Source organism: Zootoca vivipara, chromosome 10, assembly GCF_963506605.1.
Source record: "Zootoca vivipara chromosome 10, rZooViv1.1, whole genome shotgun sequence".
Lineage (NCBI taxonomy): Eukaryota > Metazoa > Chordata > Lepidosauria > Squamata > Lacertidae > Zootoca > Zootoca vivipara.
This window is the reverse complement of record NC_083285.1, coordinates 59913384-59927047: the sequence shown is the minus strand read 5'-3', so window position 1 is coordinate 59927047 and position 13664 is coordinate 59913384. Positions and strand designations below refer to the sequence as shown.

Sequence of the window (13664 nt, the reverse complement as noted above, 5' to 3'; positions counted from 1 at the left end):
GTCGGACACGACTAAACGACTAAACAACAACAAAACTTAAGAGTGGGGAAATAAGAAATGGAGAGAGACCGAAATTGACAGATCGACCTCATTGCTAGTTACAGCTTGGCCCGTTTGAGGTAAGAAGAACAACCTACTAAATATGGAGAAAGTATAAAATATGTCAAGCAAATAAGAATAGAATGTTTGGCAGAAGGAAGGAAAGAAAGAATGAAAGAAAGAAAGGGCAAAGAGACCGTGTTGCCAGCAGGCATGTGGCTAAACCTAGAAACGGAAGATGCTGCCAGGATAGTGGCCATGGACACTATGTTTGTGTGCTTGCTATTTCCTGGTCACCTTCTGGTCCCACAAAATTGAGGGGTGTGTGTGTTTCTCGGTGGTCCATCCATGGTGCTCAACTAATTGCCGAAGCTTGCAGAGAGCCGTGAGTTGATAAATAATAAATAATAATAATCAAAAAACACACGAGACGTAACCGGCTGCACTCTTGCGAAATAAAGTATACTATTACCGTATCATATGGATTTCAACAGAAAGGAGTCATAAAATTCAATGGAACAAGCAGAAGACCCAGTGGATCAGTTCATACTGTAATCAATTCATGGATCAGGTCTAGACATTGGTACGTGTCTGTTCCACCTGCATCAGTTCATAAAGTCCCAGCAATAACACTTTTGGTATGTACGGTTGTTTGTGGTAATTATATTATTCTTTTTGTAAAAAAGTGTGTGACATCACAACATTGCATTTATTTGCATCACTCAGAACCTGTGCTACTGATGAAGCCCAGGACGGCGAAACAAGGTTTATATTCCGGAAATCCTTGTCTTCGGAATAGGATTCTGTGGAACTGGAACTACTTGTTATTGCTGGGACTTTATGAACTGATGCAGGTGGAACAGACACGTACCAGTGTCTAGACCTGATCCATGAACTGATTACAGTATCAGCTGATCCACTGGGTCTTCTGATTGTTCCATTGAATTTTATGACTCATTTCTGTTGAAATTCATATGATACAGGTAGGTAGCCGTGTTGGTCTGACATAGACCAACACGGCTACCTACCTGTAACTAGTACTATGGAAGGCACCACATTGAGCCGCATGAAATGGAAGTCCATCAACCTCACTAAGGTATCTGAAGAAGTGTGCATGCACACGAAAGCTCATACCTATGACAAACTTAGTTGGTCTCTAAGGTGCTACTGGAAGGATATTTTTATTTCATATGATACAGTAATAGTATCCTTTATTTTGCAAGAGTGCAGCCGGTTACGTCTCGTGTGTTTATTGAGTATATTTTCACGTAACCCAAGGTTTGATGTTGTTTTTGAGAGCCATGAGTTGAGCAAGCGCTGCCAATCAACTTGAAATATCCCAACTGAACCTCAGCTTGTTGGTTCACATCCCAACTGTCCCCAAGGCAGCCCTGTTTCCCTTTTGCAAACACTTTGAGTAAGAAAGGAGAAGCCTGATGGGACTCTTTCGCCTTTGAAGGACCTCTCCACTGCCTGCTACCCCATCCACAGCCACCATGGTGAGTTCTTTGCTCCTGGAGGGATGGAGTAGAAAGAAGAGGAGGACTATGCCTTCCTCTACTGTCTACCTAAAGGGACCCCTGACCATTAAGTCCAGTGGCGGATGACTCTGGGGTTGTGGCGCTCATCTCTCTTTACTGGCCGAGGGATCCGGCGTACAGCTTCCGGGTCATGTAGCCAACATGACTAAGCCGCTTCTGGCGAAACCAGAGCAGCGCACGGAAACACAATTTACCTTTCCACTGGAGCAGTACCTATTTATCTACTTGCACTTTGACGTGCTTTCGAACTGCTATGTTGGCAGGAGCAGGGACCGAGCAATGGGAGCCCACTCCGTCACGGGGATTCGAACCGCTGACCTTCTGATCGGCAAGCCCTAGGCTCTGTGGTTTAACCCACAGCGCCACCCGCGTCCCTTACCTAGTGGAGCATTGCTCAAGTTTTCATAACAGACCTAGTGGGTCCCTGCCGCTTCTGATGCCCCCAATTTTTGCCAGTCATGTTTCTCCATAGCCTTCTAAAAATAGCAGTTGAAACAACAAACACAACATCTAAGGGGATTTCTGAACAACTACCTTCATTCAGGACAACCCCCCCTTTAAAATAAAAGCAAAATCCCCCTTTCATTGCTTAGAATCTAACAAGATACAATTGACGGTTTCTGCCCACGGAACATTGGTGCCCCACTTCAAGAAATGGGACCTGGTGGGTAACCAAATGGAAATGTTTCCAGGTTATATAAAGCATTGATTGATGAATCACATAGTTAATGGCATTTTCGGGAGAGGGAGAGGACTCAGGAGATGCAGTGATGTCTTTGAACTGTCATTCAAACTGCCACACATTTGTTCATGAACCATTTTAACGACACACACTGCACCTTGTAACAGGGGATCAAGCAGACCCCATAACAGGCATGCAAAGATCCCTTAAGGACCTTCAATTAAACCGGGGTCTTTTATTATTTTTGTTTTGATACACTATGAAAAGAAGAATCAAACTGAACGGTAGAGCTGCTTTAGACAACTAGAACGTTTGATGTTTCCTAACATTCGGAAATGGATGTTTTTGTAATAAGATGTCTTAACAAATTTACCTCTAGACCAGGAGATATCCACCTGCTTACATTTTAAAAAACAACCATCCAACCAAACAGAAGCAGGAACAAATGAATGCATGGAGTTTCAGAAATAAGATGCTCGCGATGACCTTTGTTTTGGGAAGAACTGATGGAATAATATTGTTCAGGGCTTTGAAGCTGGTTGTTGTTGTTTAGTCGTTTAGTCGTGTCCGACTCTTCGTGACCCCATGGACCATAGCACGCCAGGCACTCCTGTCTTGCACTGCCTCCCGTAGTTTGGTCAAACTCATGTTCGTAGCTTCGAGAACACTGTCCAACCATCTTGTCCTCTGTCGTCCCCTTCCATCTTGTCCTCTGTCGTCCCCTTGAAGCTGGTAATAAGGGTGATTGTTTATATATTCTGTTGGCAGATTTAAGACAGATAAAAGAAGCACACAGTCAAATTATGGAACTTGCTCCCCCAGGAGGCAGTGATGACAATCAACTTGGATGGCTTTAAAAGAGGATTAGGCACATTCATGGAGGAAAAGGCTACCAATGGCTACTAGAATGATGTCTGTTCTCTGGCTCCATGGTCAGAGGCAAAGGCTTCCAAATACAGTTCTACGTTGGATGCCGAATGTCTTGCAAGTTGAACATTTTGGCTCCCAAACGCCGCAAACCCAGAAATGAGTGTTCCGGTTTGTGAACATTCTTTGGAACCTTAACATCCGACGCAGCTTTTGCAGCTTTCGATTGGCTGCAGGAGCTTCCTGCAGCCAATCAGAAGCCGCACCTTGGTTTCCGAACATTTTGGAAGTCGAACGGACTTCCAGAACGGATTCCGTTCGACTTCCAAGGTACCACCGTACCAGATTTTGGGAACAAATACTATGGAAACAGAATGCTGGACTATATGGGCCACTGGCCTGATCCAGAAGGCTATTCTCATGGAAGCAAGGGTATCTCAGTTGATCAGAGCGTGGTGCTTATAATACCAAATGCACAGATTCGATCCCCAAATGGGACAGCTGTATATTGCTGCATTTGGACTAGATGATTTTCAGGGTCCCTTCCAACTCTACGATACTATGGTCTATGTTCTTCAGCCCTGTTTAGACAATCTAATTAGAAGAGCTGTCAGTATTTAGGAAGAGATATTCAGTTTCGTTCGCATTTTAATGCAAGCTTCCCTAAAGTTTTATGGAAAAAAATATGCAAAGTGAAATATAAGAAGCCTTCAAACTTCTCTGAATTTTGCAGTGTAGCTCTCCAACCAAACGGGGTGTACAAGAATGCATGTGTTAGGAGATAGTGTGCATAAATGTATATATTTATGAAAATAACATGGGGAAATGCATTGTATTAGGGGGCATAAAGTAGGCAAATTTGCATACAAAAATATGTATATCAGGAGTAATGTGCAGTAAAATGCTGGCAGAATTTCATGAAGACTTTAAAAAATGCCCAAGCCAATATAGAAAACTAAACTGATGATTGTGAAGATAGGAAAATGAGGAACGTGGAGAAACAAAAATTGATAGATTCACCCATCCTTGGACCTCTGGTTTACAGAAGCAGAGTGCCTTTAACAGCAGCCCAGGTAAAGCACAATGGCTGTGGGAGGTTTGGGATTGGAGGTGAAAAATTGATTCAATTTGTGTTTAAAGGCAAACTTACCTTATTTGCACATTGTGAAACAATACGCAAACTGAAACACAGCCTCCTTCGAATTTTGCGCTTTTCTACCTTTTGCAACATAGCCAAGTAATGTGTGCAAAATGGCATATACTGATGCACAGGGTACTTGTGAATTCATGTTACTGGTGAAAACAACAATGTAAATTCATTGTATTAGGGGAAATCGCTTTGCAAAAAGGTCTCTGTTAGCCAGAATTACATACAAACACTTGCACATTAGGGGATATTTTCACTAAAAATGCGGATGAATTTTTGTGAAATAATTTTTAAAAATGCAGAAACTGAAGTGGATACGTAGAGGATTGACAATAGACCAGAAGAAAAAAGAGAACAAAACTGAGAGAAACCCAAATCAACAAATCTGCCTCTCCCCATTTGGGGCAGTGGGCCCTTTGCTAATTAAATCCCGCTTCTGCAGGCATAAAATGCCATATCTGCAGGCAGTGAGCCTCGGGTGAAGGGCAGTGTAGAAAATTAAAAAAATAAATAAGATGTATGAAAGCAATTGCAAACATACATGCTCAAAGACAGGCGACAACTGAAGTATCAAATTCCATATCTGTGTTCTGCACCAGCCTTGGCCATTGATGAAAATTACAGCCACAGCAAATTCCTAACTGCTAAGGACATTATGTATGGGGGGGGCAGGTCAGGCTGGGTGATCAGGCACACAGCTGTTCGCACTCAGGGGAATGTCCTCTGCAGGGGCACCTCTGTTAAAATCCTTCCTGTTTTGTTTGTTTAGGTTCTGTGTTTTTTTTCCTGGCATGCAACATGCTTGACAAACTTCACCTTTGACACCGCTCATTGATGCCTCGTGTCAGCCTGTGGTTAAGGCCGCCAGTTTTCCAGCCGTTCACTGGAGCTGAGCTTAAACAGCCGCTCGATCTTCCAGTGGCACACATGTCCATCGCTACGAATCAAGACATGGTTCCAGGAGCCTTTTCTATTAGCCGCCACCCAGTTCATGGTAGACGGGAAGTCAGTTACATTTGTGTGTTTGTGAAACTTTAGAGAGCCAAGTTTGGTCCTGTGCCTTTTAACAGGTGGAAGGGGAGTTGGCCGGCTTGCCCTGCCCCCACAACTCCACCCCCAACCTTTGCACATTGAAACTGAAGCTCAGCAGTTACACTAATGTCCCTTGAACCTGTTATTCTTCCTGGGAGGAAAAGGCCATTGATTCCAATGGAAGCTATAATGATGGTTTACATTTATGAACCACCTGATACAATAAAAAGTCTTCAAATGACTTGACAAAATATAATCCAACTAGTGTAATTCAGCCCGTTGAGTAAACGGGTGCTAGAACATCCCGGGGTTCAGAGAAGCGCTTGCGCAGTGCTTCTCCAAACCCCGGGACCTGTCCTTGTTGTCGGTGGCAGGGGGACAGGAACGAAGGAGGAGAAAGCAGCCCTTTCTCTTCCTTCCTCTCCCCCAGCCGCCGACAGGAAGGAGACATCTCCGAACCCGCGACCTGTCCTTGCTGGACGCACACACGCTCTCTCTCCCCCGCCGCCAACGCTCAGTCCAGCTGGGAGCAGCGGTTGGCGGCCGCAGGGAAACGGTAGGTGGGGGGGAAGAGCGTGTGTGTGTGTGCGTGCAGTCTCTGCATCCAATCCCTGTGTCCATGGGGCACATGTGCAGTAGCGCGGACACAGGGACACAGGGAATCTGGATGCAGAGACACTTGCACATTATTATATAGGATGTGTAAATGCAATTTAAAACCATATTTTAAAAAAATGAATGATACTTAAAATACTTAAGTATTTTATCAATCATATCAATGAGCGCCATATCAATAAGGGGAAGTCCTTATTTCCCAGTTATGTAGGATCATAGAATTTGACAGGACCTCAGATGTCATCTATTCCACCCCACTGCCAACCCAGGAAACCCATGATGTGTGAGAAGAAGATTGCTATGACCCAGATAGGTGTTTATGTGCACTCGAAATGTATGAGTCAATTATAGCCATTAAGTCATGAGGGCTTGGCTCAACTTGGTTCAACTTCTGAACTGATTTGGGCCCATTTGGGTGGAACCAGGGCTTAACCAAGCGTTTAACCAAGTTGGGAGGACAGCCTCAGATCACCCCAGCTCCGAACTGCCTGAAGGCAATGCAGGCGGGCAGGCAGCAGTGGGGAAGAAGGAGAGGCAGGCTGTAAGCTGGGCTGGGCTGTTTGCAAAAAGGCTTTCAAACAGCCTTGCACTGTGCTTTGGCAGAGTGGAGGACCATGCTTCACCAGCATGTTCCCTGCAGGGGATGCACCGGGGAAGCACCAGCCAACAGGACTGTTGCGTGCAGTGTGCAATATCCTGCTGGTTGTAGTGCAGTGGGGAGGGGGAGGAGACCCTGTGTCCCCTTTCCCCCTGCCTCCCCACCCCCTCCTCTGTGTTTTAAAAACCCAAATAAAATGTGTGATTGGGAGACAGTGGAGGAAGAACTGTCCTCTCCCACTGAATTGATTCAGGGCCCAGTTGTAGGTCATGTCAGCCGCAGATTAGCCCTAGTGAGTGCTGATCTACTTATTGTATGGGGGGCACAGTCATACTCCACACAATAAGGTAAAGGTAAAGGACCACTGGGCGGTTAAGTCCAGTCAAAAGTGACTATGGGGTTGCGGTGCTTATCTCACTTTTCAGGCCGAGGGAGCCGGCGTTTGTCCACAGACAGCTTTCTGGGTCGTGTGGCCAGCATGACTAAACCACTTCTGGCGCAACGGGACACCGTGACGGAAGCCACAGTGCACAGAAATGCTGTTTACCTTCCCGCCGCAGTGGTAACTATTTATCTCTTTTTTAAATTGTATTTTTTAATTAATTTTTCAACAAGAGTAACAAAATATAATAAAAAACAAACAGTAACAAATGCAATAACATCCATAAACAAAGAGAATTATGCATAAAAAGAGAATTATGCATAAAACCATATCAATTCCATAAAGTGGGATTCTCCGAATCCCCTGACTCCCCCCCCCCATTCCTGGTTCCCTAAATTTCTTATCAACTGCATATCATTTCTACTCCATTTTTTTTCTAATCTCAGATTTACTATACTATTTCTAAAATTACAAGTGTTCTTAAAATCCTGCCAATGTATTTATCTGTTTACAATACTTTTGCAAATACATTTTCCATTCTTTTTAAAATATCTTGTCATCTTGATTTCTGACCTTTCCAGTTAGTTTTGCCATTTCAGCATAATCCATTAACTTGGTTTGCCACTCTTCTTTAGTCAGGACTGCTGCTTCTTTCCATCTTTGGGCTAACAGCATTTGAGTGCGGCACCTATTTATCTACTTGGACTGGCGTGCTTTCGAACCGCTAGGTTGGCAGGAGCTGAGACAAAGCAACAGGAGCTCACCCCATTGCGGGGATTCGAACCGCCGACCTTGTGATCGGCAAGCCCAAGAGGCTCAGTGATTTAGACCACTAAGCCAGATTGGCATTATTTACTCGGCTAGAGCGAAGCAAGTTAAGATGTGAGGCTGCAAATATTTGACAGAAGCCGATCATATAATGGCCGCCACATACTAGTTAATTTTCAACACGTTGGGAAATAAAAGATCAAAGGCAAAATCAGGAAACATCATTCCACATGTTCCTAAACAGTCACAGCGGTAAGTGAATGACAGCATCTGTTTTACTAAGGATCTTGAGGGTGGGTTTGTTTTAATATTCAAGTGTGGTTGCTGACAGAGCAGGAAAAAAGGCCTTCTCAGCTCTTCTGCTTTTGACTGTTGTCACTTGACGTGCAGAAATCAGAAAACGGTGCAGCTTGCCATGGTGTGGAGATGAGCACGATCGCCTGCTAGATGTCTTCATGCAAAGGTGCTGTTGCAGGTTTCCTTACATGGTCTGGTTAAAAACTTGGCAACCCTGTTTTTGAAGGGTTCCGTCTGCAGTGCAAAATGTACAGGCTCCTGTGGGTTGCAGAATAAGAGATGTTTCTGCAAATTGATTCTCTTGCTCTAGGCAGGTTCAGCACCAGGTAACACAGCCAGGTCTAGGACATGCCAGCCCCACCTCCTTGTCGCTTGTCTCTTTCCCTGTTCTCAACTTTTTCAGGTTGGTTCCATCCATCTGCTTGGACTTGGATAGGGTGGAGGGGAAAGAGGAGCCAGAGGGGCTTGAAAAGCACCAAATGGGGTAGGTTGGCAGAATACGGAGGGGGGGATCATGCAAAAAACAAAACAAAACACCCCAGACCTAGCCCTGGTTTTAGAGCAGAAACAGTAAGAGTTAATCAAATGGATTTCCTGTTAAATGGCAACATACGAAGGCGTACCTGATTAACTAGATAAAAGAATTCCTTCCAGTAGCACCTTAGAGACCAACTAAGTTTGTCATTGGTATGAGCTTTCGTGTGCATGCACACTTCTTCAGATACCACATGAAATCTCATACCAATGACAAACTTAGCTGGTCTCTAAGGTGCTACTGGAAAGAATTTTTTAAAATTTTGTTTCGACTACGGCAGACCAACACGGCTACCTACCTGTAACTGATTAACTAAAAGCAGTGATAAATTTACGTGTGATATTTGTTTTGAATTTTTTTTACTGATTTTATCTGTGTTTTAGTAATGGTTATTTCACGCGCACACACAGAATAGTTTTGCAGATTACAGCTGTGTTTTATCTACAGTTTTATTGTGCACACTGCTTATGAGAGGTCATGATTAGGCAGCGTATATAGCTTTGTACAGAAAATAGTGATAATGAGATTATGACAGTCGACCACATTTCCCTTCCCTTTCTTCTGTTGGTGGTGGGGTGAGGTGAGGGGAACATATTTGCCACACCCTCCACCCCTCAAAGAAGAGGAATCAAAGAATTGTAGGAGAGACGTTATCTTCTGTAGAGGAGCAGTCTGGGCACCACATGGGGGCATTTTGCCCAGTAGGAGAGAAGTGACACTTAGGCTATTTAAGCCTTCTTCACCCCACATTTCCCCCTCTTTCCTTTCCAGACACCCACCCTCCCACCGTTTTTGCAGTGTGGGGTTTGCTAGCTACCCTTTCTTTTAGGGAACTGAGTAGGAATTTTGGGTAGGGATGCAGATTGCCTTGCATTTCCTTGGTTTCACCTACTCTACACTGCTGAGTGCTTCCCGTCAGGCTGGAGCAGTGTATAGCAATTCGGCTTACTGACATTTGTTCCAGGCAGGTGAGCAGATTTAAGATAATATGGGGTTAATATCTGAGTCATTTTTTGGAGGGGGGGTTGGCCTGGTACGCGCATCGGGTTGAATGTAGGCCAATGAACCCAAGGTCTATTCAATGGGAGGATGGGTAGGAGTTTATCAAACCTTGCTGTGTGACCATAGCAAGCTGTAAGCTGGCTCAAGCAATGGGAATGATTGGATCCTCCCATTTGCTTCGCTCACATGCCCAGACTTGTTTGATTGCACTCTTTGTTCTGGTTGTGTTGACTGGCAGATCCTTCAATTGTTCGGCCGTTCGAATCCCCGCAATGGGGTGAGCTCCCATTGCTCTGTCCCAGCTCCTGCCAACCTAGCAGTTTGAAACCATGCCAGTGCAAGTAGATAAATAGGTACCACTGCAGCAGGAGGGTAAACAGTGTTTCTGTGCGCTCTGCTTTCTGTCACGGTGTTCTGAAGTGGTTTAGTCTTGCTCGCCACATGACCCAGAAAGCTGTCCGTGGATAAACACCGGCTCCCTTGGCCTGAAGTGAGATGAGTGCCACAACCCCATAGTCACCTTTGACAGCACTTAACCATCCAGGGTCCTTTACCTTTTTTTTTAAAAAAACCTTTAATAAATATAACCTGTTTCCCCACATTCGTGTTGCCCTGAATCTTCTTTTGGTGTGATGGCAATAGCTGTACTTAGATGGCGGGTGAAAATGTGCTTCTTTGTCCAGGCGTTTTTTAAAACCTGAGGGCGTTGATTTTGGTTGGAGCTGCGACTCTGGGACTCAGCTATACAGCTGCAAATATGACGTTTTAAGCGTGCTTTTAGTGCATTATACAAATGTGACAGTAGATGGCGATGGTGAGCTAATGGAAAATTCAATATATATATTAAAACTTTTTTTAAAAAAGCATTCTCACAGCATTAAAAAAATATGTCTAGACTCAGCCTTAGTGTTCCTGTTTTGTCATGGAGGGATTGTTCTCTTTTATGTTTTGCATTACTGTTTATATTATACGTGGTGCTGTTAAGCTGCCATGCACTTTGAACTGCAGGAAGGAGCAGGGGCAGAAAGACTCTGATAAAATAAATAAATATTACCACTAGCCAGCACCAATTTCTTTCTTTTCTTTCCGTTTATTCATATTCTGCCCTTCTTCGCAAAGTTGCCCAGGGTAGCAAACACAAAAAGGTGTGTATTGGGGGAGGGGGAGAGATAATACAATTTAAAATATTGTTATAAGGGGCTCAAAACACAGATTCCCATAGTTATATAGTTTAAACAATCACACACAAACAGAAACAGAAATTTCCCCAAGAGCTAATACGGCTCCTTGAGCAGCCAAAGGTTGCCCCCCCCCCCCCGGCCACTTGCTGTAGAGGAAAGCCTGCAAATAGGTTCCTTAACCTGGGACTCTGGGAGACCACATTATGAGTTCTGCACAAAGGGGTCCAGCAGAGAATTCAGGTGCCCCGAGACTGTCAGTATTTTGCTGGAAGGATTCTGGGTCATCCTGGAACTTTAGGTTTGCCCAGTGGATTAAAGTGCTCTCCTGCAAACTTCAATAATCTTGCTTGGAAAAAAAGGGAAAGAAACTAACTTTTTGCCATTTGGAAAAGTGATGGGGAAATGCACTGCAAAGCATGGGACTGATGAATGATTAACAAGAAGGTTTGTAAAATAAATAAAAAAACACCCTGCAAGCAAATCAGGTTGAGTTCAGGATGCAGGGTGATGGCGCTGCAACTGATCTGTAACCAAATCAGAACGAACGCTAAGTAAAGACCAGCCATAAGGTAAAAAAGTAAAAGACCCCTGGGTGGTTAAGTCCAATCAAAGGTGACTATGGGGTTGCGGTGCTCATCTTGCTTCCAGGCCGAGGGAGCCGGCGTTTGTGCACAGACAGCTTTCTGGGTCATGTGGCCAGCATGACTAAACCCCTTCTGGCGCAACGGGACACCGTGACGGAAACCAGAGTGCAAGGAAATGCCATTTACTTTCCTGTCACAGCGGTACCTATTTATCTACTTGCACTGGGGTGCTTTTGAACTGCTACATTGCCAGGAGCTGGGACAGAGCAACAGGAGCTCACTCCGTTGTAGGGATTCAAACCGCCGACCTTCTGATCAGCAAGCCCAAGAGGCTCAGTGGTTTAGACCACAGCGCCACCCTCATCCAGACATAAGGCCTCTGTGGACTTGTGGTTGTTTTGAGGGTGTCTTCTGCAAAATGCCATTGACAAAATACCATTAATGGACCATCCACACACACGATCCTGCTCTATTAGTTGTTCTGCGATGCTTCCCCAATTTTATTGCATTATTGCTGTCAGAAGGGGAGCTATAGCACAACCAAAGCAAAAAAAAAGGACAAACCTGGAACATTTGTGGTGCAACCATTTTTAGGATTGCAGCACAGGGGTGTAGCGTGGGGCGTGCCAGAGGGTCGTGCCCCTGGATGCACAAATTTTGAGGGGGTGTGAACCCGGCACCCCCAAAAAAGTGCCCCCAGTGCGGTGTGGCCCGGTGCTCTTCTCTGAAGGGCTGCATTGACCAGACAGGTTCCCCCCTGTGTGGGCGGGCAGATGGTTCAGCTTGGCTCCGTTTTGCTCCAGTGGAGGTGAGGTTGCTCTGGCAGTGGCGGCCCCCCGCCCTGGGTGCTGGCAACGAATGCTATGCCACTGCTTCAGTAGGAAGCCACAGGACATCATACCCCAGTCCAAAATTAAACAGCATGTATACAACAATTTTTAGTGGATGCAAACAGTGTTTTAGGGTTTTGTAAAGTTTATTATTATTTCATTTTATAATAAAACAGAGACAAGAGTTGTAAAACCCGTATTGAAAGCAAGATCGTGTATGTGCCCTGGTGCCATCATGAAAAGGATGCTTGGAGGAGTCCATAGTGTTGCCCACTCAGCTGCTGTTGGACTCCAACTCCAACTCCAACAATTGGCCATACTGGCCAGGGCTCATGGGAGCTGTAGTCCAACAGAGGGCACCCCTGGACTCCAACTGCTGTGCGAGCTTTATGCAAGCAAAGCAAAACAAATGCTCAGTTAAACAGTTCATCTAGAGGAGCCAGTGTTCATTATCTTAGTTTCACTGTGTACATATTTTGCCTTTAATGAGCACAACAGTGCAACATTTCGGATCCTGTTAGGGGTTAATGGCACTCGACTGGCCAGAACTCAAGGTAATCAAAGACCTGCAGGGATTAAAATTGTTTAGGGAATTACTCAGGACTCAAGTCTTTTTTACATGCTTAGCTAAAAAAGGAAGAGAGAGCAGAGGAGACGTTCAGGTAGTGTGTGGTCCGATCCTGGTCTGAAATGGAAACTGAAGCCAAGATGAGTGATGGCATCAAGGTAGGCAACCCAAGGTTGTGCCTAGTTTATTGTCTGAAAAGCACTTGCAAGAATAGAGAGGAGAGCTGTAAAGAAAGATATGACCATGTCTTGAAATGGGGCAGTTTTCTGGGTTATTTATTTTGGCTCAAGGTCCCCCTGTTTCTTGTTTCTTTCTCCTGCTCAGCAGGTCACTGCTGAATATAACAAAAGTTTCACTGACTTTTTCTAAGAAAGAAGTACATTCAGTTCTGTTCTTTCCCCCGTGTTCTCTTGGTTTTGTGTCTCTCGTAAGAGATCCTTTCATTGCTCCAAAACTGCAATGCCTTTATTCCAAAAGAAACTCCGATATGGGTTAGATTTGAGGAGAGAAGCCAATGGATTTGCCACTAACAGGATCACCGAGGTATGGATAGCAATAAAGCCATAAAGATGCCAAGAGATGGAAAGAGATGGGAGGGAAGATCAGAATTGTAAATGGGGAGAAAAGTCATCTAATGGGAATGTTAAAAACAAACAATCAGAGCTTTGGGTTGATGAAGAGATGGGAAGCTTGCTCAGTGCAGGAAATATATGACGTTAGATTTATCTTACAGCCATGAGGACTAGAAGAGTCCTTCTTTTTCAAAAAAGCATTTTAAAGAATGTTGGGATTTGCAAGATTCTAACATACACACACAAAGCCTTTAGGTTGCATGCCATCAAATCCTAGACTGTAGCATGTTTTGGGTTTTTTTTTTCTCCCGCTGGCTCACTTTGAACTAACAGATCAAACGATTAAAAGAGTCGCACTGTACAAGCATTCTAAAAATGCTGCTCCCTTTAATGACCTGACGGAACGTCCAAAATAATTGTGTAA

General features: G+C 44.5%; 1 protein-coding gene across 6 annotated transcripts in view; it reads left to right on the top strand.

The window, feature by feature from the left end:
* The first annotated feature begins 1388 nt into the window (after positions 1-1388).
* Positions 1389-13664, top strand: part of SLCO1A2 (solute carrier organic anion transporter family member 1A2) — a 43813-nt gene continuing 31537 nt past the window's right edge. Inside the window, exon 1 of one of the 6 annotated variants that reach the window (XM_060279162.1) lies at positions 1389-1538. In XM_060279162.1, the coding sequence (XP_060135145.1) occupies positions 1536-1538 (3 nt within the window). In that variant the 5' untranslated portion in view covers positions 1389-1535. The other 5 variants (XM_060279161.1, XM_035128205.2, XM_035128206.2 and 2 more) reach the window with 5 other exon arrangements.